The following is a 20,967-nucleotide window of genomic DNA, read 5'->3' on the forward strand; positions in this document are numbered from 1 at the left end:
TAGTGACCAAGTGTCAAATGACGCCATAACTACGGCTAATTAAGTGAAATTTCCCCGAGTTTTTCAAGACCGCGTCAGGTTTTATTACTTTCCTGTTGATAATAAGGTTAATTTAATATTCTCGTAAATTTTCTGAGTCGTGACAAATAAATTTTTGCATTCTTGCACGTGCATTAAAAATTTACCCAATAAAACAACCATTTTTTTATAAATTTGGCAATTTTAAGTAGAATTATAAACTGTGTTCGATATTTAAATAGGTCTCCTTTTTATCATTTTAAACAACAATAGTTACTGTGCTTTGTGCTCGAACAATGATATGCTTCAGAGGGAAATGCTCACTTCTTTCTGAAAGAATTGTGAGCAATTGAAGTTATTCGGTCCATATCACTCGATAGAAATTGCGCTTTTTGCTTGCCGCACTTGCTGACTTTTGTGAAAAGACATCAATTTACTTTCCTGCGCTCGTGAAATTGGATTGCGGTTAGCAGCATATTTTGTAGCTTTTGTGATGGGATCTGCTCGTATTATTCTTCCAACATATCGGTGCTCTGAATCGCATTTGATCGGAAATAAGGATGTGAAATCATCTCAATTAGCACGTAATAAGTGTCACGCCAAGATATGGTTGCGAATGAAAAGGTTTGAAGGTGCGGACAACAAAAAGACGCGAGTGCGCGGTTGCGGGTGTGATAAATCGTTTTTATTTTTACACGCGGCCAAGCAAAACGGCAGACCTACTAAAGAAGCCTCTTTAGAGGTGGAACGTGGGAGACGCGAGACAAACAGAAAAAGAGAGAGAAAGAAAGAGCAGGAGTCGCACTCGCGGTGCTTTTGAATGAGTGAGATTGTCAGCCGCCGGGGTCCAGGCGCCTCTCCGCGTCCCCCCTTTCACCTCAGATTATAAATACAAGCGCGGCAGCGCACCCGCGAGACACACATTCAGGTTTTCGGGAAGAGCAAGTGTGCGCTGGGCAATGTGCAGTAGCAACAACTACTGGTGAAATGGCCTTTTCAGGCAGGACTTGTTCCTGCTTACTGCTACTGCTGCTGCTGCTCGTGTTGGTCGACGGGTCCAGCGTGCCGCTCAAGTTTGTCACTTCGCCCACGAAGTCGCCGGTCACATACCTGGAGGACCGGCCGATCGGGGATAAAGAAGTCGAGTCATTCCTCGGGGGTGGAAGCACCCTCGGCAGTTGGAAGCGCTGGGACAGGGGGCAGCCGAAGCCCCAGCCGCCCGCCAAGCCTGCAGGGGTGGCCACCAACGAGAAGACTTTCACGCAGCAGCAAATTTTAGAGAAGTTGTTCACCGAGTACCACAACCACTTGCAGAAGCAAAAGCTAGCAAATTCGACCAATGCCGTAGATCAGCAAGCGGTCGACCAGGGAAGGTATGTGTCCAGCATCAACATACGACCGAAGCCCACGCCAACCCAGTCTGGACACTGGATGTTGGACACGGAGGAGAGCACAAAGGTGCTCAACCCTTCTGCTGCCATGGCGAACCTGAAGCTGCACCGTCCCCATCAGTCCGCCGCCGCCGCCGCCGCGGCCTCCTCCTCCTCGCCAGCCGTTCGTCCTCCGAAGGACGGCTGGGTCACCCTGGAGCCAGTGCCCTGGTCGTCTAGCAAGATATCAAAGTGGACGCCAAACAAAGCCACTGCCTCCTCACCCGCTGCCGTCTGGAACGCGCAACAACAAAAGCCCAGCGCCAGCAGCAGCAGCGGCGGCAGCAGCTGGACGTCCAACCGTCCGGGCTCTTCTTCGTCCCAGCAAGCTTCGAGTTGGGACCTGAAGCCCAGTTTTTCTGACAACCGTCCCCTGACCTGGGACGACGTTCCGAGCAAGCCCAGCTGGTCGGACAATAACAGCCAACGTCCCAGCTGGGAGCACACTAAACCGTCCTGGACGGACACAAAGCCTTCCTGGGGCTCGGATTCGCTCAAGCCTTCTTTCTCGTCGTCCAACAAACCCAGCGTCAGCTCTGCCTCTTGGACCGACCTCAGCAACAAGCCGTCCTTCACCAGTGGTGCCAGCCGTCCGACCACCTTCACTAACACTCACGAGAATCGTCCGACAACCTTCACAAATAGTGAGAGCATCCGTCCGACCACCTTCACCACGACCCTTGGAGCTGGGACCAGGCCGAAGCCGGACACGAGCAACCTGCTTGGCATCATCACGGACGGCAAACCACCAGAGTGGCCGGTCGACTCGCCGGCAACGCCAAGCTTTACGCGACCGTCAGGTAAGGAAAAAAGTCCCAAAAAAAGTATTTCGTTACGCTTTCTCCGTGCTGAAAAGAGCAAAACAAAAAAGACGAAAAAACGAGCGACTTTGTTTAAGCACGCGTGAAATAATTAATTTTCTCCAAGTTCACTGCCGACTCCCATTGTCTCCGCGGGAAGCGTGAGCACGCGGCAGCGACACGAAAGAGTGCGTAAAAAAGTACTCATGATCGTGACATACATCGCGGTTAATGGGAAATAAAACGCGCGCGCTCCTGTGCAGATAGATCGTGAGTGCATGCGAAAATAGAAATTTCGTTTTGTGCCAGAATTAGGCAAATGAAACTAATGCGCTCGTTTTCCTCTCTAAAGCGCGCCTCTTACTTTTGTGACAGTCATCTTAAATGGAGCAGCAAGCCAAATAAGAGCAGAGCATTTCCAATTTATTGTATGTATTAAAATAGTAAAAAAGAATTATAAGAAGTTACAAACCGCGCTTCACAAACTGAGAAAATAAATATGTGAATCTGTTATATCATTGTATTTTTTATTTAAAAAGCAATGGTGTTAATCATATTTGGCTTATTTTATAGACGTTCTTTCTAAAGTTGTAAATTAGTGATATTTCTTCATGCTAAAAGCCCACTTTGCTGGCATTAAAATCTCCGTTTTTGCCCACGCATAATTTTTTATCTATTATCTCTTGCTAATGTGTTCACATTTTTTGATCCGCGATTATACTTGTGGATCAACTAATTACAATAAAATTTTTCAGTAGTTCAACGGCCAACCTGGAACCGCCCGCAGGCTCAGGCCCATACCAGCTTTTCGCCCGGCTTCTACAAAGGCGACGAGGAGAAAAACAACAAACCACAAGTGCAAGGTGCGGCCGATGGCGGACAGTGGGTGCTGCTGTCCAGCACACGTGGACACACCATCCCGACCGCCAGTCGCCAGGGCTCACGACGAGCATTGAAAGTCGACGCACCCATAGTCGCGTACTCGAAAAACAAAGGAATCAGGCTGACGGTTCTGCCGTCGGCCGAGAACCAAGGAACCTCGCACGGTGGCCTCCTCGAGGTGGACCAAACCTTTCAGACGGTGGACGCGGCTGCCGCCCAACTGAACCAGCAGCAGACAACAACCCTCAGGCCCATAATTCAATCGGACCCTGTGACTGTGGAGGTTAAGCCGCAAAACAATGGCCACGGAGGCGGCAATAACAATAAGCGCAAGGGAGGCAACAAGCGCAAGGGCCACAAGAATAAAAATAACAAGAGAAAGGGCAAAAAGAAGCGGAGGAGGCGGCCAGGGCAAGCGGCCCAGCAGCAGCAGCAACAGCCGCCGGCTGATGGAAGCGGCACAGGAGTCGGTGGCGGCGGCGGAGGTGGAGGCGGAGGGGGTGGTGGAGGCGGAGGCGGCGGGGTGCAGGTTTACACCGCCCGCAACCCCAACGAGTACGTGAACCAGCGCAAGGCCCTGATCGCGGCCATCGGTGCCGGCATGCTGCCGGCCACCATGGCCGCCCTCGTGCCAATGTTCCTCGGCCGGAGGCGGCGGAGGCGAGACCTAATGGGTGACCTTGATGGCACCTACCTGAAGACGCAGCAGCAGTGGCCATTCGTGCATTCACGCTCCACTTTCAGCCAGAGATTCGGATGAGCGCGGACGCCGCGCCGCTTTTTTCACTGTGACACAGAAACACGGAGAGCGACAGTGCTTTCGGTCCCTTTTTCAAGCGGCACGCGTGCAAGACTAATTTTGTGCTATAGTATAAAAACAAAAAGTTCAGAGGTGCTGCCGCATTTTGGTGTTTCTTGCTGACGCTTTTGTTGTAAATATGTAAATTATTACCTACGGTAGGAAATAGCTGGATTGATTGTTTGCATAAAATTAAAATAAAGTTTCTCTATTCGCAAATTTTATTTTACAACTTACGAAATGCTCAAAACATACCAAGGTTCGTCATTTTCGTTAGCATTTCTTTTCAATTTTTGGTACAACTGGTACAACACTTACTATAAGTTAGAATTTTTAAAAATCCATTTTTTAACCCATTTTCAGAGGCTAAATTTTAAAACGACCAGGAAATGATCGTTAATACTAATTCAGTGGCTACTCAAGCCTTTTCCAAAGGCGATTTTCTATATAGAAAATTGGGTTTATCTCAAATTACCATTTATTCATCTATTTTTAACAAACGTCAACGCGTATAATATATTGAATTCGCAAATCAAATATCCCTCAGTTGAATCCATAACCATACTAGCGTGATTGTAACAGTAACTTGTTGGCATCGCGGTGGCAACAAAAACGATAGATAAATCTTAACTATATATACTTTGGCGTTTTCAGATCATTCAAGTCACAAAATATCTCAGCAGAAGTACTCACACTTCTTGTCAAATCCAAAATGAACCCATTCCAGGTGAATTTCGAAGGCGGATGCAGAATCAAATGTCTGAGGACACAGTGGACAGTGGATCTGCTCCGGATGCAGCCGCCAGTGTCTCGCAAAGAGCCACACACAGTTGAACTTAGAGCCGCACTTATTGCAATTGCGGCTCATTTCGTGATATGACACGTTGTTGACTTCTTTCATGGGTTGTTTGCAGTACAGACACCTAAAATCACAAAAAGAAATATTTTAAATTTAAATACGGTTACTACTATCAAATTAATGTATTGAAGAAAATATTATTTTGCAATTAGTTAATTTTTAATTAATTAAAATTAAACAACATGAATTAGAGGTAGTATAATTTATATTCTACTAGTGGAAATTAGATTTTCAATTCTAATTCTTCCGGAATCAAAATGATTCAGCGCTTTAATATTTTTATTTTATAATATATTTTAATCATCTTTAAACGTCACGCAATTAAAATACAGAGTTTTAAAGTAAGGAACCTACTTGTAGTGAACGTGACACTTCAGGTTGTGTTCTTTGAGGCTGCTAGGTGTCGCGAACCTCTTGGAGCAGTCGAGGCACTGCAGAAAACTATTTGCATGCTCCCTGGTAACATGCCTCTCGAGGGTAATTTTGCACTTGCACGAGTACGAGCAATAAGGACAGTGGGTGAACTGATTTATCCTCTGGTGCTCTGCAAGCTTGTGGTCGATCATCAGCTTCTTTTGGTTGAACTCCTTGGAGCAGAGTTCGCATTTGTACGTGGCTAGTATAGTTTTTTTATACGAGCTCGAAGGTCCGCGCGGTAACAAAGAGCAGTAAGAGGTCATATCCTCGTATTCGGACTGAGTGGTCGAAGACACGCTCGAAGAGAAACTGGACGTCCTGCGAATTCCGGACATGTCCACGTAGTCGGGCGTACTGTACACTGTCGATTTTGACATGCCCGTCATGTTGACGTATTCTCCGGAATCGGAGGCAAATGACTTCAAACTGCTGGTGGAGGTGACTCTCGAAAGCCGCGGTGAATGAAAGGTTCGCAGCATATTGCTAGCATTCTTCTTACACTCCAGCGAGCCGAACAAATGCGGCGCCGACGAATCTGCCATTCTTTTCATCACACGGTGCGGGCGCCAACTCCAAACTTTGGCACTCCATCCATAAATGGAGGTATAATCTGCCAAAAAGAATTAATTTAAGCATTTTGGGCGTGAAAATAGGCTTCAGTGATATAAATTTAACTTATAAAAAAGTTTTTAACGTCTAACAGGAGCTATGCGCGCAGTGTGTTGCATTTATAGATGACAGAACAATCAAACTTTCAGCGCAAAAATTTAAGGGATTGTCTTATCAATATAATGAAGTTTTAGAAAACCTGATATTTCCGCTGTCAACAACGATCCTCGAGATTTTGTGGTCTGATTCTGGCTGGATGGTACTGCCGAGCAATTATTATTCTTGAAAACAAGTGACATGAAAGATTGTGCACGCATGACGCGATAGGACAGAGTTGTTACTAAACAGGCGTGCACGTTCCTATTCTAAATATTCCTACAATGCCTTCTTTCAGCTCTTCCTTCTTACATTGAGCTGCTTAGGTGGAAGAAAACAAAATATGCGAGAGCTGAAGCGCTCCCAGTGAAGAAGTGGTTCATTTATGCAGTAGAATAATATTCACCTCTCCATAGTCTGTTCCATGTCTAACAATAAGGGGAAATATGTGCCACAAATCATATTATTTAAAGCTGTTATTCGCAAGTGAATAGATTTAAGTGTATTTTTCCTAAATTTGGGAGAAAAGTCTTAACAGCAGAAAGGATATATGTAATATTTTTACACATTTTTTTATTGAAAGGTATAAATAATACATTTTTCTCGAGACAAAATTTCTGCTGTTATTTTTACTCACGAAATTTCACACTTTCGTGCAACATTTTTAGTTTTGTATAATATACTGCCTTTCCTTGGCCTGTCGCCCTCCCATAATTATTGGCTAGCCTGTGAAAAAGGGTTGAGAACGTATGTCACAATTAAATTCATTATTACGCATATATTTATCATAATTATGCAGTACAAGAACGAGTGAACTTATTTTTATTTTACAATTTACTTCTTGCTAGCCTGATTTTTTGCTTGTGGGATTGTAAAATCAGTAGAATATATGGATAAACTTATTTAATAGATGATCAATATTTTGAGACTAAATCTGACAATGATGAAAGAAAATTTATATTTTAGTTTTGCGAAGTCACGGTGTTTTTTGTATTCAATTTTACCAGTTTCTTGCAGGCAATGTTTGCACATCAGTCAGTTTTCTACAATCATTTAATTATTTGCTCGTGGCCTCGACTTGTAAAATTGTTTGAAAGAAATTTTTGGAGAAATTGCCGATTGAAGCTTCAAAAATGGCAATTAAAAAGAGAAAAATCTGTATGAAGTAGAGGAAATAATCGTCCTGGTAGCGGCAAAATCGCGCAACTTTCAACAACCAAACGCGAATTTCTTTGTTGCAAGAAAAGGGCAACAATCTATTCGACAACATTTGGGTATTTGTTGAATGATGCGCAAATTTACCGCGACCAGGACGAAAAAATGTTACCATTCCGACCGCAAATATTAGATTTTCATAGGGGAAATGAAAATGTTTTTAGTTTTTTGCGGCGAAATCGAACTGTGAACGCACAGTTTAGGTCATTTCGCGCCACTTTCGTTACTTACCAAGCGAGTAGAGGGAGTACCGGGAAGATGAACAGTCACGCCCCATTTTTGCGCTACATTTCTACAACAAACAACTTCTCTTACTTCTACAAACTTTAAGGGTTTAAAAATATCAAAATTGACCAGCAAGCGACGTGTAGGAGACAGCACAAAGCTGTAAGAGCAATCTGGACCTGGATTAACTGTTGGCCATTAAGTATGTAATGTTTTTTACGCTTTGTTTTGAGAATTTAATCTGCAGTTATATCTACATAGATATCTACACATAGATACATACACAATGGAAAAATTATACACTTTTTGCCTTGACTTCCACAGTTTTTGCCGCCCACATTTTTATATGGGATTCTCATAACAACTAGCGATATGTGTAACCCGGCGGAAACTGTAATTTTTCATCCAATATGACGTTGTCTACTTTTCCTGAACTGATCTCAAACTTAAAACTAGGAAAATATATCATTTATCCGCTTACTCACACTTCTCGCTCTCTGATGGGAAGAATCAAATGTAATGCCCTATCCTAGCGAAAAGTGTGAGTCTACCATTATGTCGTTAAAACCTCTCAAGAGACTTATGGATTTGTAGGATTTGTATTTTTTAATACAGGGTTCAATTTTTATCCGATTTTTTGATTGCTCAAATTAAAAATTAACTTAAGCAATTTTGTATGTACATACATACATTCACAGCCATTTACTCCATGAGTATTATGGAAAAGCCACAGTTTGCGCAGCCGAGTTACAGTTTTCGCCACCCCTACTTTAACATGGGATTCTCATAAGAACTGGCGAGATGTGTGTAACGCGGCAGAAACTGTAACTTTATTATAGAACAAATCCCATGTTTATGTATTTATTGTAACCAAAATTTCCAACTCTTGGCGTTCTCTTTAATTTCTTTTAACTTTTGGTGCACACAAATTGCATTTTGTATGTATTTACGCATTTTTCTAAAGTGGAATTTTGTCTTTTGCAGGTAGCCATAGCCAGCTGAAATGGGGAGAAAACTACAGTGCGCTGTTGTGACCTGTCCCAATCACACCGTTGCAAATGTAGACAAGAACGCCATCAAGCTGCACAAATTTCCAACCGATAACACACTCCGCAAGAAGTGGTGTCTGCTTCTCGGCGTCAAATACGACTCTCTGAATCCAAATTTCCCTCACAGACATTTAGTTTGTCATGAACACTTTGACATGAAAACCTTTCACAGCCGAACTTGCCAACTACTCAACTCGTACGAATCCACAGCATCGCAAAATACTTGCAGCAGATTGTGCTCATCAATCCCAAAAGGAATGCTGCCAACCAGAAACTTGCCTTCCTCCATTGTGTCAGACCTGGCAGCCGATACATCAGATTCTGCCGCGGACCTTAAACAGTTGCTCATCGACAAATTATCCTTGGCGTCCACTTCAAATGGCACTCAAAACTTGATCCTCCCTTCAAATGATGCTGTCCTCCCATCAAGCTCAAGCGTTGTTCAACCTGCTGCTGTTACCAAAACAATGCCAAGAATACTCAAACCAGGGACATCTACTCCTGCGTCTACAAGAACACGAAGTGCAACCTTAGCTGCAGCTAGAAGCTCGCCAACAGTTTCAGTCAAAATCGAGCCTACAACTTTGGAATCTTATCCCGTAGAAGTTTTTGATGCCCAGAGGTATGCTTGTGTTAGAAAGTGTAGTGTTAAACCTCTCCTCTAATATTTTGAATTCCAGACACCAACCAATGCAAGTCTTTGTCTCTGGGGCACCTCAAGTAAACATAGGAAACTCTCAAGCGACAGTTGCAAAGCCAAACATCGTCTGCAAAAAGCCACCAAATCCATCACCAGCACCTCAGCAGCCAATTGCGAACACTAAAATCTTGCTTAATCCTAAACTCATCCTGCCAAAAATGAGGGGGACTCTTGCAGTGCAGGCAAGACCCACAGTAGTTCCCCTTCCTGGCAACCTGCTGGCTGACATGATGGATGGAATGAACAGTGATCCGGATGCCCAAATCGAACTTGTATGCATCAATATATAAATTACTATTCCATCTTTAATAAATTTTATTCCAGGTGTGGAGCGAAAATCCATTTCTTGCTCCTTTGTTGACTGATGTGAACACCATGTGTCGCATGTGTGCTAAATCGAACCTGTTGCTCACGAAAATTGTTGATCAAGATTGTGACCTTGCCAAAATGGTGAACGAGTGCCTTCCCTTCCAGGTATTAGTTGTCAGCCATTCAATCTTTGTTCGAGATACTAAACTAAATCCTTTAAGGTCAACAAGAATGATGGATTTTCTCAAATGATATGTTTGCCTTGCCGTCGGTCTGTGATTCGCACCCACAAGTTCTATGTGCAGTGCAGAACAGCCAATGCCCTCCAGAGAAATATTAACGCACAGAACAATCTCAGCAGGGTAAGAATTTTTCATAGTCTATTTCACAATAACTATATTTTAGTGGAACAAAATTATATCTAATATGATCTGTTTTGTTCCAGGCTGCGTTACGTACAGTGGATCCCATTCCAAAACCAACTTTACCTGTGAAAATTGTATCCAGCACTGCAGAGGTCAGACCGGCCCCACCTGTGCTTGTAAAAGCAAAAGAAATTGTGCTTCAGCGTGACATTCCGAAAGCTGCCGCACCAAGTACTATCATAGCAGCTCCTAAAAGAACATCTGAAACACCTCGAGTCGTGACTGACAAGAGAGCCAAGCAAGAAAAATACCCCAAAATCAAGCCTGAGACCCCTTTGTACTCTATCTACAAGTTCCCTGATCCACTGAACCTGATGCAGGCGCCGGATTATGACTGCAAACGTTGCCCCACCTCGTACTGCTCAGTTATGTCGCTAATCAGGCACTACTGGACAACCCACCAGCAGCACTATTGCAAGGAGTGCAACAGTGTGTTTGATACCCGAAAGGACTTTGAGGGTCATCACATAGAGATACACTTCAAGGTGCCTCCCATTTACAACTTCCACTATGAAGAGTTGGGCAGCAAAACGTGTTCATTCTGTGGAATCGACTTAGGCAGCGTTCCGGAACTACGAAGGCACTACGTCGTTGAGGGAAGCTGTCCAGCTCTGATGGAGGAATTAATCCTGAGAGAAAGGAAGTTCAAGTACAAATTCACTTGCAGCTTTTGTGGAATGGTAACTATTTTTTTAAGCATTACACATTTTGAATGTTTGGGATTCTCAAAATTAACCTATAAATTACCCAGTTTTCTTTCTGACGCATTTTAGGTAATTTTTCCCAGTATTATTTAATTATTAAACTTTAACTTTCCAATTTCCAAGAGTTATGGGAAGTCACAATAATTGTTTTTTTTTCAATTTTTACGAGTTTCTTGCAGGCATTGTTTGCACATCAGTCGGTTTTCAATAATATTTTAATTATTTGCTCATGGTTTCGACTTAAAAAATTGTCAGAAAGAAATGGTTGGGGAAATTGACGGTTGAGGCAGCAAATAGCAATTTAAAAGAGAAAAAAATATAGTATAGGGAATTTTGACCATTCCGACCGCAAATTTTTAGATTCTCACGGAAATATTAAAAATTCATTTTCTGCTTAAGAAATTGGTAAAAAAATTGTGTTAATAGCCTGTGGTGAAAAACCAGGTTGTAAGCAATTGCAACCTTAATGGCTGCAGTAATTTCTTGTAAGGGAGCTGCATTTACCGAAAAAAGTATCACAGTTAATCTGCTTTAACTGTCATCTTCTGTTTTTCATCAGCAGTTAAACGTCATTGATTATTTCAGTCAGATCGTAGGCCAACTTAAAATTCTTCTAAATCTCCTTTTTCATAATTTTGTTTCAGATGCTGAAATCGAGGCACACCTTGACCCGGCACATTTTAACTCACGTCAACGTTTCTGACTATCGGTGTAAAGAATGCGACAAGATATTTACCCGCAAGGACAGACTAAAAGAGCACATGTACACCCACTCTACGGAACACAACGAGCAGTGCGATGTGTGCGGGGCCACTTTCAAATCAAGGACTGGGCTTTCGCAGCACAAGGTGGTGCACGAGGGCCGCTGGAACAACCGCTGCACTTGCTGCTCGCAAACATTCCGCTTCGTCAAGGACGCTGAAGCCCATTTCAAGACGCATTCGAATGCTGAAAAGTCTAAGGTGAACTACAATCCGTTCACCAAGGTTCACGAGCTTGAGTGTCCGTTCTGCCAGCGCCCCTTCAAGTGGGAATACTACTACAAACTTCACCTGAAGACCCACGACCCCAACTCGAAGCACTTCAAGTCTGGATTCCTGTGTGATCAGTGTGGCCTGAATTTCAGTAACAGACCAGCCTTGCGAATGCACGTCAGCAAAGTGCATGGCACTCCCATCATTTACGAGTGCAACCTTTGCGGAAGGAAATACGAGAGCAAGCAGGGCCTCAAGCTGCACATGGAGAAACACATGGGCGAGATGAAGCAGTGCAAGGAGTGCAAGCAGACGTTCAACGGCATGACGAGTCTGCGGGCCCACCAGCGCAGCGTGCACATTGACAAAAACTTTGAGTGCAACTATTGCAGCAAGACTTTCAAGCTGAAAAGGCAGCTTGTCACACATATCAGAGTGCACACGGATGAGCGACCGTTTCAGTGCAGGCACTGTCCGTCTGCGTTCAAACAGTGGGGAGATCGCAGGAAACACGAAGCCCTGCATTTGGACGGTAAATGAATCTCTTTTTACCTTAGATTAGGTAATCAAAATTAAATATTCCGTGTAAAGTTAGAGTTTCAATTGTATTTCCGCCTCATAGTATTTAAACTCAAGTTTGGTTTGATTAGTTCTCAACTTGGTTATTTCACTCATTCACACACTAGAGAGCAATGTCTTTGTATCTCTGGTCGGACTGTTGTGAAGCGAGTGAGGTGTGGCTGCTGTGGTTGCTTTCTTGCAGAGAGCCGTTGCTCAGCGTTCGCTGCATGCGGAAAGTGCGTGGCAGCGTCCCAAAATGCTGAGCATGTGAAGGTCCTCTAAAGTGCTGCTGCAGTCTCATTTGCGATTTTATCTGGCGCCGGTCCAGACTTTGAGTCGACATATTGTCCGCAGGTCCTTGCTCCAAGTAACCTGTAAATTTTGAACCGGCGTTCAGATTAAATTAGATCGATACAGCGTGACGATTGTAAATTATTTGATTTGTCGGTTGATGGAAAAACAATTTGTTCTTCAATTTGCCAAAATCAATAAAGAACCATTTTCAAATTTTCTCCTAAATTTACAGTGCTTGACCACATTTTTTCCTCTCTTCGAGATCTTCCAACAGCGTTAGAAACCTCTCGGGGAAAATCTTTGTTTTGAAATAAAATTGTATGTAAAATAAGGAGACAGTCCTCTTCATTTGAAAAGCATGCTAACTTCGCTGCCAATTGCCAGTTTTCTAAAAAAATTACTGCTACTAAGGTCAATTTTGGCTTTTAACTTTATCCTAATAAGGGATGAGTAAAATTCAGTTGGCCACAAGGATTTTGCAGTATCAATCCTTTTAAAGTCAGCTCCAAAAACTAGTTGCCCCTTCCCTATTAAATTTTGCCTATTTAAGCATGCTCTGAAGCAAAAAAAACTTACCTGGGCACAAAGAAACTTGATTTAATTGACTTGGGTATCCCCAAACATTGTTGTTCTGGATCTGCATTTCTAGGAGAGAGCGAGCTCTCTGCAGAGCTACGTTGTTAGGACTTTGGCGCACAAACATGGAAGCGTTGAATTCGTTGCTTGATAATCCTGCCACTAAATTTAAAATTAAAATTCAGTTTATTTCACTGCTAAACGTACCTCTTGTCATGGTCTTTTCATAGCAGCTGATAAAATGTAAATTACTGGGAATGCTTGATGTATGCGGTCTATTTTGTAGGTGCTGGGCCGCTCCTGGGCTTGCCAAATTCGTGGTGCTAGCGCTAAATTCATAGATTTTTATAAGTTAAAACAGTCGCAGCATTTTTCGAATCGTTTTACTGTCTTGAAGCGTTTCCTAGACTCTGGATCGCGGCCAGGGGCATCTTGTTGACTTGTTCGTTGGAAGAATTAATAAATCCCGGGTTGTTATGCCCATTTTTAGAAGCGGCAGCGTGCTCGGAGGCTTTTCGCATAGCGGCCTCTTGCTGTTTGAATGGCATGCTCGATTAAATGCAATAATTTGCCGCAGCTGAAGCATACCAGATTTAAAATGTGTAAGCGTCTCATGATAATTTTCTCCTCCATCCACACCGCATACTGACAAGCCACGCAAGTGACGCTAACGATCTGGAAGAATAAAATCGAGAGTTATCCACTGATTAAAATTAATGACTCGGTTTGTACATTTAACGACGCTCGTATGGTCCAAAACAGGAGCTCGGTCACTCCTTGCGGCGATTCTATTTTCTGAAAGCATCGAGAAGTCTTGCATTACGCACAGTTGTGATTTGATCGTAATCAATACTGCGTACCCAGTGACTGAAACTCATATAAAGGGCGAGGGCAGCCTCCGGTATGAGCCAGGTGCCCACTGACGCGGCCCAAACCAGCAGCCATTGCGTCTGCTTCTGAAATTCAATACACGAACAATGTGCTCATTGAAAACTGGTTTAGGATCGACTTGTTTCCGATTGGTAATTATTTTGAGTATAGAATCAATTTATGACGAGACGACTTTGTTTCAGTGCCAACAAGCAAATTAAAACGCAATTTCTTCTATTTCTCGTGAAAACAATTTTTTATAATTTAATTGTGAGTGTAAATTGATATACTTACGAGTGCAATCCCGACTATTAAAAGTCCAGAAAGGACTATGGTAACTAAGTGGCCAAAACACAGCAGATAAGCACCAGCAGGAACTTCACCTGCAAGCACACAAAAGGGAAGAGAGCGATTATAGGTTGCGAACAATCAGAGCGTGCAATTGAGTTGATCACTTTCTTTGGCCGCCAGTTCACTTGATTTGTTTCGGTTGTACACGATAACAATATTTCAGTGCAATTTTCTCTTGCTTGAAATTATTAGGTGGCCCAGAAATGTTAGTTAAATTTTCACTTACTTTTATCTTGGATCATCCACCAAGTTTCCAACACTATCGCGATAACGTACGCGACCTGGAACACATTTTCTTAAATAAGGTCTGTTATACATGCGAGAGGAACTTTCGTTAAAATGTGGGAAACAGCAACAAAGATAATTAAACAGAGCGCGAATATTCGTTGACAGTTTTCTCGTTAATTATAGTGTACTAATTAGAACCGCATTTTAATTACAATTTTCAAATTTAAAGTCGAGATATAATTATTTTTTTTAATTTTTAAAGTAACTCTAAAACCAGAAAAGGAATGACAGAGATGAGTTTTCACTTTGAATCGTATAGATTTAACTAATAAAGTCTTGTGATTGCGCCCGCGCCTTACCTGACCCTTTGAAAAAAAAAAAAAATTAGAAAGTGTAAACAAGTCTAACAAAAAGCTGAATGGCGCTCGCCTCTTTCCTTTGACCACGCTGATGTCATCCTGCTTAACAGTGAACACGCACACAATATCCTCGGCAATAAACCCGTGCAAACAAAGAAATCTTCTTTTAAAACGCGTTAAATTAATTTCACCGCCAATTACTTGCAAATTTTCGACGTGCAAACTCATACCTCTTACGAAGTAAAAAATTTTAAATGCCACTCCATCACTAAAGATATTGAATAATTGATTTTTATTCAAAGAAATCAGATAATTTATATGACACGTCAGGATACAACAAACAAGTTCATAAATCCAATAATTTTTCTTAGAATAAGAATACTGTAATTTTCATTATTATTATTAGTGCCGGAACAGGTCTTGTCATTTGTGGCTTTTCTTGGAATATCTTCGGACGTATGTTATTAAATTTCCCTTGACTCAGGTTCTCCCGGGCGCAAAAACTTTACTTTGTAGTTTGAGCAACAAGGAAAAGGGAAATTGAGGAATGAAGAGTGAATTTGAATGAGATTGGCAACTAGCGGATACTCGGATTATAATGAATAGTGAAAGTTTTGATTACGCGAGAGGAGTGTAACATTTTGTCTGCTCACAACTCGGCAGCGCGCGCGGTGTCCCCAAGTATATTATTGCTTGTGGGAAATTTTTATCGTGGACTTTCAATGCACTCGAACTATCAAAGCATCGCTGTTCATAGATTATGCAACTTTGCCGGTGAGAATGCACTTTGTAACGATAAAGCTTATGAAATTTAATCCCAATATGAACCAATATGAAATTTAATAACCTTTTTCACTGTTTTTAGCCTGATTTAATTCCAATTGATTTTAACAAATTCCAAATTTACTTTTGATCTAATCAAGAAATTTTTAGCTAATATCCCTTGATTTACTAAAATTTAGAAAACTTAAAATAGTGGATTTAGTAAGAAAAAGGTTTGATATTTTTTAAAGATGTTGTGGATTGAAGTGGAATTTCTGAAATTGTTTTTAAATAATTAATGCATTTACGAGACCAACTTTTTGTTAAATTATATTATAATCAAGACCTTAATATTTTTATCTTTTAGTCTGCTCTAATTTTTAGAACAAATTTTAGAGGAAAATTAAATAATTTGATGCAATACACAACCCGGATTGAAGCAGACGGCGCTTTGCAGCATCATCGAAACGCACATTTATGAGCAGCAGAGCGCTCTTATGGAATTTATGACTCACTAGGGCGTAGATGCCTGCGACGGAGGTGGCGACGAGTAAACTGCAGCAGTTGCAAGGGTTAAGGGCCATTTTTGATCATGGCCAGGCTCTTCTGTTTCGCTGCGGACGGTCCGAGTTGATGATTTTGACGCCGCGACACATGTCACCGCGACTTTTCACTCTCTCGTTTGGCAAGCGACTCGGCTGCAGCGCAGGTAAAAGAAAGGTGTGTCTCGCTTGCTTCTTGCTTCATTTCGTCCAGCTCCGAGTGTGGAGGTGAAATTCATCTGCGAGCGCTCGGCACACCGAGTTTCAATCCTTGTACGCCACCACTCCACCGCGGCCTACCTGAACCTGCAGCGCGCTCAATCGCGAAGGAAAACCTGTCTCGCAGGCGCATTTAAATTTTATCGCCGAGATGAAGAGCGATTACGCTGCGTCGTTCAATGAGAGTGAAATTGATTCAACCTTTTTGTTATCTGAAATCGCAAAATCCAAACGCTAAGAAACACGCTAAAAGGCTATTTTTGTATTAGTTTTAAATGAATAATTATTTAATAATAACATTCGTAGAATATTAGGATGCGTCTTTTTTTCAAGTTTACTTAAACAAGAATAAAAAAAAAATCGAAAAATCTTTATAAAACGCATCTCTAGTACATACAGAGTAAGTTTAATTATATCAAAAACGGCAATTAAATAATGATCGAGTAAATGAGTTTTACTTTAGCAGTTTCTAATTACCTAGTCCCAAAAGTTAAATAGAATATATTAAAAAGTATAATAATGATAGGGGAAAAGTGATCGGAGATAATTTACTAAAAATAAAAAAGATAGCAGAGCGTGGTTTCGATCCACGGACCTCTGGGTTATGGGCCCAGCACGCTTCCACTGCGCCACTCTGCTGTTAGGTGAACTCGCACGACTTAACCTATACGTACGACTCTCCCAAATCGATCTTCAACGAACTTCCAGTGTTGCCGTCTTGATAATTTCTTTTTACTACCATTATATTGATATTTTAAATTATTTCTTACAGAACTCACCCAATGTGGAATACACTACTCTGTCCACATAGCTTTTACACATCAATGGAGGCTTTTGTTCTTCCAAAATCCACATTAAATTACTGAACACGTAATAAAAGTGTAGGCCACTGAGCCAACCTTAAAGAAGGATAAATTATTGTTAATTTAAGTAAACCTTCATTTTAAGGTGAATTTATTAGATACAAAATTTGTGACGTTTAAATAAGGATAATTAAAATAATTGTTTTGCTGCACCATTAGCATATTCTGAACGATGATCTGCTAATCAAATTAACAACACCTTCATTCTGCAGGGAGCTGAGAGCATCTTCAAGCATCTCATTGGTGACCATCTAAATCATCACTCAATTAGTAAACGTATTAAATTAAGAATTATTCCAATCATTACCAGGTCAGCCTTTTCACGCATATCATTGAGGCATTTCTTGAAGTTGAGGGTTGTTCCCTTGGATTGGTTTTCGATCATTTTCTTCAACTCCTTCATAAGCTTTTCTCTGTGTTTTCTTCCTGCAGAGCTAATTCCAGTTGTCAAAATACTGACGTCGATCCTGCCTGAGAGAGGGTCGGTTGCAGACTGCTTCAGCGCTTCCCTGTGCAGCCTAAATGCATGTCATACACAAATTAGTTTCCACCTCCGATCAAAAAGTCAGGCTTTTACCTCCAAGCCTCCTCAGCATCAATTAGCTCAACCGTCTGGCTGAATCTCATTTTGGCGTGAGCCTCTGCAAGACGGACCAGCGACTCCAGCTGTCGTGGGTAGGCGGAAATTTGTCCACGAGACATTCCGGTTTGTCTCATTGTGACGTACATTTCAACCAAACGGTTGCTCGCTTCTTCAGTGATCTTTGGTTTGATGAACTCTCTTGCATAGGCGATGTAGTCTCTCATCAGGAGCATGTTCTGGACAAGATTTTGTATCAGGAATTGAATTTTAAGTTATTCAGCGATAATATTACAATATAATCTTGTTCATCATCCTCAGGAGTGCTTTGATACATTCCAACCAAGTGCTTGGCAAGACGCCTGTCATACAGTTCATCTTGAGGGTCGAGCAAGAGGAAAATCAAGTCAAATCTGTAACAATTACCAACTGTAAAAATCTCCAACAATAAATTCAACAAGTAATGTACCTTGAGAGAAGGGTGTGTGGCAGGTTGATGTTGTCAATGATGGTTTTGTTCTTGCTCCACTGAGACTCGACAGGATTGGCAGCAGCAAGAACAGACGTTCTGGCGTTCAACTGGCAAATGATTCCGGCCTTGGTGATGCTCAGCGTTTGCTGCTCCATTACCTCATGCAACATGCTGCGCGTTGAGTCATTCATCTTGTCAAATTCATCAATGCAGCAGATTCCATTGTCGGCCAGAACAAGGGCACCCCTGTTTGCATTTCGTGTTATTAAGCACGCGTTCACATGTTGTTGGAATTAATCTTACGTCTGCAGAACAAGCTGCCGTGTCTCAGGGTCCCTCGTTACATAGGCGGACAGACCAACAGCCGATGAACCTTTTCCAGACGTGAACTGGGCCCTTGGCACAAGATGGTACACATACTGCAGCAGCTGCGACTTGCTGGTGCCAGGGTCTCCGCAGAGCAAAATATGGATCTCAGCCCTGTAATATTAAATGTGAATCGGTGAAATTGGCGAATCGCTGACGCAGCCAGGCATATAAATTCATCTAAGCTGATTCCGCTGACTTAAATCTCGCAGCTGAAACCTCTACATTCTTAAATTAGCTTAACCATAAGTTTACAAACCTAAAATTGCTTCGCCCTTGAGAGTTGAATATCTTTTTGGTACCGCCAAACAACTGCAGCAAGATTCCCTTCTTGATGTCCTCATTTTCATAAATATTGGGAGCAAGAGCGTGCGCCATCCGCTCATAAATGTCATCCTTCTCAGAGAGCTCCTTCAGCTGGCCGATTCTTTCCTCAGAGAAGTGGAGATTGTTGCCCTCCTCATTTTCATACAGCCTCTTGGTACTGCTCTTGCGGAAGTGTACAACGTCAATGTGCGTTCGGTACACAGACCGGACGTTTCGCATGCGTGGGTTGAGCACAGAAGGAATGGCACGGTAGATGCCTGTGACGGTTACTCGGTCGCCGGGTTGAACCTTGTCCACCAAATCATTGCAGCAATATAACAGAACAGTTTGTGGCGTTTGGGCCGCAGGCATGTCATCTGGAAATTTTAGGAAATAGTTTGAATTTTGAACTAAATATTGTGCTTTTTAAATTAAACTTGGTACATAAATATAAATAATTGTACAAATAAATTGTAGACCAAAAATCCCAGCAGTTTTCAAATTCAAGCATCAGTTCTTTTGACAGTTTAAACTCAATGGGTGGAAGAATTTGTTGAATTTAAATTAGTCTCTTACCAGGCGACTCCTGCAGTTTCACCAGCTGTTTGTCGCAGAATTGAGAGCGGTTGTGGACCAGAGTGAAGCAATGATTTGTGTTGCAGTTACCACAGAGGGTAGGCTCCGCAATTCTGCCCTTTTCGACAACAACTTCAGTAGTGCTTCCACAAACAATGCATTTAAAGAATGCTTCTCGCATTTCGGGAATGATGTCAGAAGTTCTGATGACCATTCCACACAAGGTGATGAGTTGGTCAATATCTAGAATTGCTTGATTAATATACTGATTATCTTTTAAATCGAAAATACATGCCTTCTGGATTAAGGTTTCTCATGCTGGTGGTAACCTCAGAGTTAAACGGGCGGACTTGGATTTGGTGCTCAAGAACGGCAGCTGGATGCTTCTCAAAGAAAAGCTCATTGATGGCCATGTCAAGGAATGGAAGCACTTCCTGAGGGTAGCGCACCAGCTGTGCGAACAGCTCAGGGCAAAAGGTTTTGAGGTGCTCGCAGTTGACATTCACATATGGATCCTCCAAAGCTAACACTTCCTTCAGCTTCTGCATGTATAAAGGTTCGTTCACGTTGGTGGTGGCCATGTTGGCCTCATCAGGCTCCATGTCAGGGTCAACAAAATTCTCGATGAAACGGCGGAACCTCTGTTTGCACTTGCCAACGTCCACATCAGTACCCCAGATGACTTCCTTCACGCCTGTTTGACTGCCAGTCTGGCTTGATTCATCTCCTGGCGCAGGCTGGATCAGAAATGTATTCAGTTTTTGATGTGGAATTAAAATTAATGATACCTTACCGCATCTGAAGGCAGGACAATACGACGCAAGGTCCTCTCAGACCCTATGTCTGCTCGAACTCGGACAGGCGTATCCTGAATTCCTGTTCGAGGAGTTCTCAAGGAGCCAAGAGAGCTTGGGGTTCCGTAATTTAATGGGGAGCTCAGGTCGATTTCACTTAATCCTAATTAACAAAACTCTTGTTAACACTTGAAACATATTAAAACTTTTGGTGAAATACCCATATGCTCAGCCCCAATTGCCAGAGGGCTGGTCATGGCGTTGTTTTCCTGACTTCCACCCGCTGGTGTGCCTAGTTCAGAAGACTCGGCTATGGTACCCATCGCGCCGGGTCGAGCATTTCTTCCGCGAGCCCCAACACGAAGTGGGGTGGTCGCAGGAGATTTCTGAGGTGTTGCGCGGCGTTTGGCAGGCGTCCCTTTTTCTGCAATTAAAATTACATTTGAGCATTAGATTGAATTAAAAAAATTTATATAATAATTAAAATCTCCGTTTAAAAGTCCCCAACGATTTCGGGATTTAAAGGGCTGACCTGATGCTTCATCTCGGCTCGGAGTGTTTGTCTGCGACCTGGTTGTCCTTTTGGATGGTGTCCTAGAAGGTGCTGGGCTGGACATGTTTGTTTTGGGCTTCGACTGCTCCAAAAATTCAGTTTACTATTAAGATCGAGAAATATTTTACGGAATCAGCAAGACAGGAGCAACAGGATGATGTAGATGGCGGGAATCGTGTATCAA

General features: G+C 42.4%; 5 protein-coding genes and 1 non-coding gene across 8 annotated transcripts; 2 read left to right on the forward strand and 4 right to left on the reverse strand.

Annotated features, from left to right (window-relative positions):
- Positions 1-67: 67 nt before the first annotated feature.
- LOC135944423 (mucin-5AC-like) lies at positions 68-4,148 on the forward strand. Of its 2 annotated transcripts, none has more exons than XM_065491348.1 (2): positions 68-2,248; positions 3,004-4,148. In XM_065491348.1, exons 1-2 carry the CDS (start codon positions 1,006-1,008, stop codon positions 3,888-3,890), a joined length of 2,130 nt encoding a protein of 709 aa, XP_065347420.1. In that variant the 5' UTR covers positions 68-1,005; the 3' UTR covers positions 3,891-4,148. The 2 variants fall into 2 exon arrangements, with proteins under 2 accessions (XP_065347420.1, XP_065347421.1); XM_065491349.1 differs by having other exon boundaries at positions 3,007-4,148.
- Positions 4,149-4,549: 401 nt separating this feature from the next.
- Positions 4,550-6,204, reverse strand: LOC135944425 (zinc finger protein 878-like). Its single transcript, XM_065491353.1, has 3 exons — positions 6,014-6,204; positions 5,143-5,815; positions 4,550-4,852 (listed from the first exon to the last, which is right to left on the reverse strand). Exons 1-3 carry the CDS (start codon positions 6,129-6,131, stop codon positions 4,606-4,608), a joined length of 1,038 nt encoding a protein of 345 aa, XP_065347425.1. The 5' UTR covers positions 6,132-6,204; the 3' UTR covers positions 4,550-4,605.
- A 1,199-nt stretch (positions 6,205-7,403) lies between these two features.
- Positions 7,404-12,591, forward strand: LOC135944421 (zinc finger protein 423-like). The gene is made up of 7 exons (XM_065491347.1): positions 7,404-7,552; positions 8,335-9,021; positions 9,080-9,371; positions 9,424-9,573; positions 9,630-9,770; positions 9,854-10,513; positions 11,182-12,591. Exons 2-7 carry the CDS (start codon positions 8,354-8,356, stop codon positions 12,049-12,051), a joined length of 2,781 nt encoding a protein of 926 aa, XP_065347419.1. The 5' UTR covers positions 7,404-7,552; positions 8,335-8,353; the 3' UTR covers positions 12,052-12,591.
- On the reverse strand, positions 12,098-16,323 carry LOC135944424 (uncharacterized). 2 transcript variants are annotated; one of them, XM_065491351.1, is made up of 10 exons: positions 16,028-16,323; positions 14,390-14,444; positions 14,107-14,195; positions 13,803-13,898; positions 13,675-13,737; positions 13,531-13,617; positions 13,330-13,475; positions 13,150-13,271; positions 12,943-13,098; positions 12,098-12,444 (listed from the first exon to the last, which is right to left on the reverse strand). In XM_065491351.1, the coding sequence occupies exons 1-10, from the start codon at positions 16,094-16,096 to the stop codon at positions 12,194-12,196; spliced, it is 1,134 nt and encodes a 377-aa protein (XP_065347423.1). In that variant the 5' UTR covers positions 16,097-16,323; the 3' UTR covers positions 12,098-12,193. The 2 variants fall into 2 exon arrangements, with proteins under 2 accessions (XP_065347423.1, XP_065347422.1); XM_065491350.1 differs by having other exon boundaries at positions 12,943-13,104; positions 16,028-16,318.
- Positions 16,324-16,840: 517 nt separating this feature from the next.
- On the reverse strand, positions 16,841-16,912 carry TRNAM-CAU (transfer RNA methionine (anticodon CAU)). Its single transcript has one exon. It is a non-coding gene; the product is annotated as a tRNA-Met (tRNA).
- A 298-nt stretch (positions 16,913-17,210) lies between these two features.
- dpa (disc proliferation abnormal) lies at positions 17,211-20,956 on the reverse strand. Its single transcript, XM_065489686.1, has 12 exons — positions 20,763-20,956; positions 20,451-20,654; positions 20,230-20,393; positions 19,732-20,173; positions 19,437-19,679; positions 18,814-19,237; positions 18,492-18,668; positions 18,186-18,434; positions 18,012-18,129; positions 17,714-17,955; positions 17,444-17,654; positions 17,211-17,387 (listed from the first exon to the last, which is right to left on the reverse strand). The coding sequence occupies exons 1-12, from the start codon at positions 20,845-20,847 to the stop codon at positions 17,292-17,294; spliced, it is 2,655 nt and encodes an 884-aa protein (XP_065345758.1). The 5' UTR covers positions 20,848-20,956; the 3' UTR covers positions 17,211-17,291.
- Positions 20,957-20,967: the final 11 nt, after the last annotated feature.

The sequence above is a fragment of the Cloeon dipterum genome, chromosome 4, assembly GCF_949628265.1.
Source record: "Cloeon dipterum chromosome 4, ieCloDipt1.1, whole genome shotgun sequence".
Taxonomy (NCBI): domain Eukaryota; kingdom Metazoa; phylum Arthropoda; class Insecta; order Ephemeroptera; family Baetidae; genus Cloeon; species Cloeon dipterum.

Bases quoted from the DNA above. Each gene is read 5' to 3' on its own strand.
- LOC135944423 (XM_065491348.1), top strand. From the start codon at position 1,006: ATGGCCTTTTCAGGCAGGACTTGTTCCTGCTTACTGCTACTGCTGCTG. The intron at 2,249-3,003 runs GTAAGGAAAAAA...AAAATTTTTCAG, and splicing joins AAGCTTTACGCGACCGTCAG to TAGTTCAACGGCCAACCTGG.
- LOC135944425 (XM_065491353.1), bottom strand. From the start codon at position 6,131: ATGCGTGCACAATCTTTCATGTCACTTGTTTTCAAGAATAATAATTGC. The intron at 5,816-6,013 runs GTTTTCTAAAAC...TCTTTTTGGCAG, and splicing joins GTTGACAGCGGAAATATCAG to ATTATACCTCCATTTATGGA. The intron at 4,853-5,142 runs GTAGGTTCCTTA...TTGTGATTTTAG, and splicing joins AAGTGTCACGTTCACTACAA to GTGTCTGTACTGCAAACAAC.
- LOC135944421 (XM_065491347.1), top strand. From the start codon at position 8,354: ATGGGGAGAAAACTACAGTGCGCTGTTGTGACCTGTCCCAATCACACC. The intron at 9,022-9,079 runs GTATGCTTGTGT...TTTGAATTCCAG, and splicing joins GAAGTTTTTGATGCCCAGAG to ACACCAACCAATGCAAGTCT. The intron at 9,372-9,423 runs GTATGCATCAAT...ATTTTATTCCAG, and splicing joins CGGATGCCCAAATCGAACTT to GTGTGGAGCGAAAATCCATT.
- LOC135944424 (XM_065491350.1), bottom strand. From the start codon at position 16,096: ATGGCCCTTAACCCTTGCAACTGCTGCAGTTTACTCGTCGCCACCTCC. The intron at 14,445-16,027 runs GTGAGTCATAAA...AATGTGTTCCAG, and splicing joins TCGCAGGCATCTACGCCCTA to GTCGCGTACGTTATCGCGAT. The intron at 14,196-14,389 runs GTAAGTGAAAAT...GTGTGCTTGCAG, and splicing joins GTGGATGATCCAAGATAAAA to GTGAAGTTCCTGCTGGTGCT.
- dpa (XM_065489686.1), bottom strand. From the start codon at position 20,847: ATGTCCAGCCCAGCACCTTCTAGGACACCATCCAAAAGGACAACCAGG. The intron at 19,238-19,436 runs GTAAGAGACTAA...TAAAATTTCCAG, and splicing joins GAAACTGCAGGAGTCGCCTG to ATGACATGCCTGCGGCCCAA. The intron at 18,669-18,813 runs GTTTGTAAACTT...TTAATATTACAG, and splicing joins CAAGGGCGAAGCAATTTTAG to GGCTGAGATCCATATTTTGC.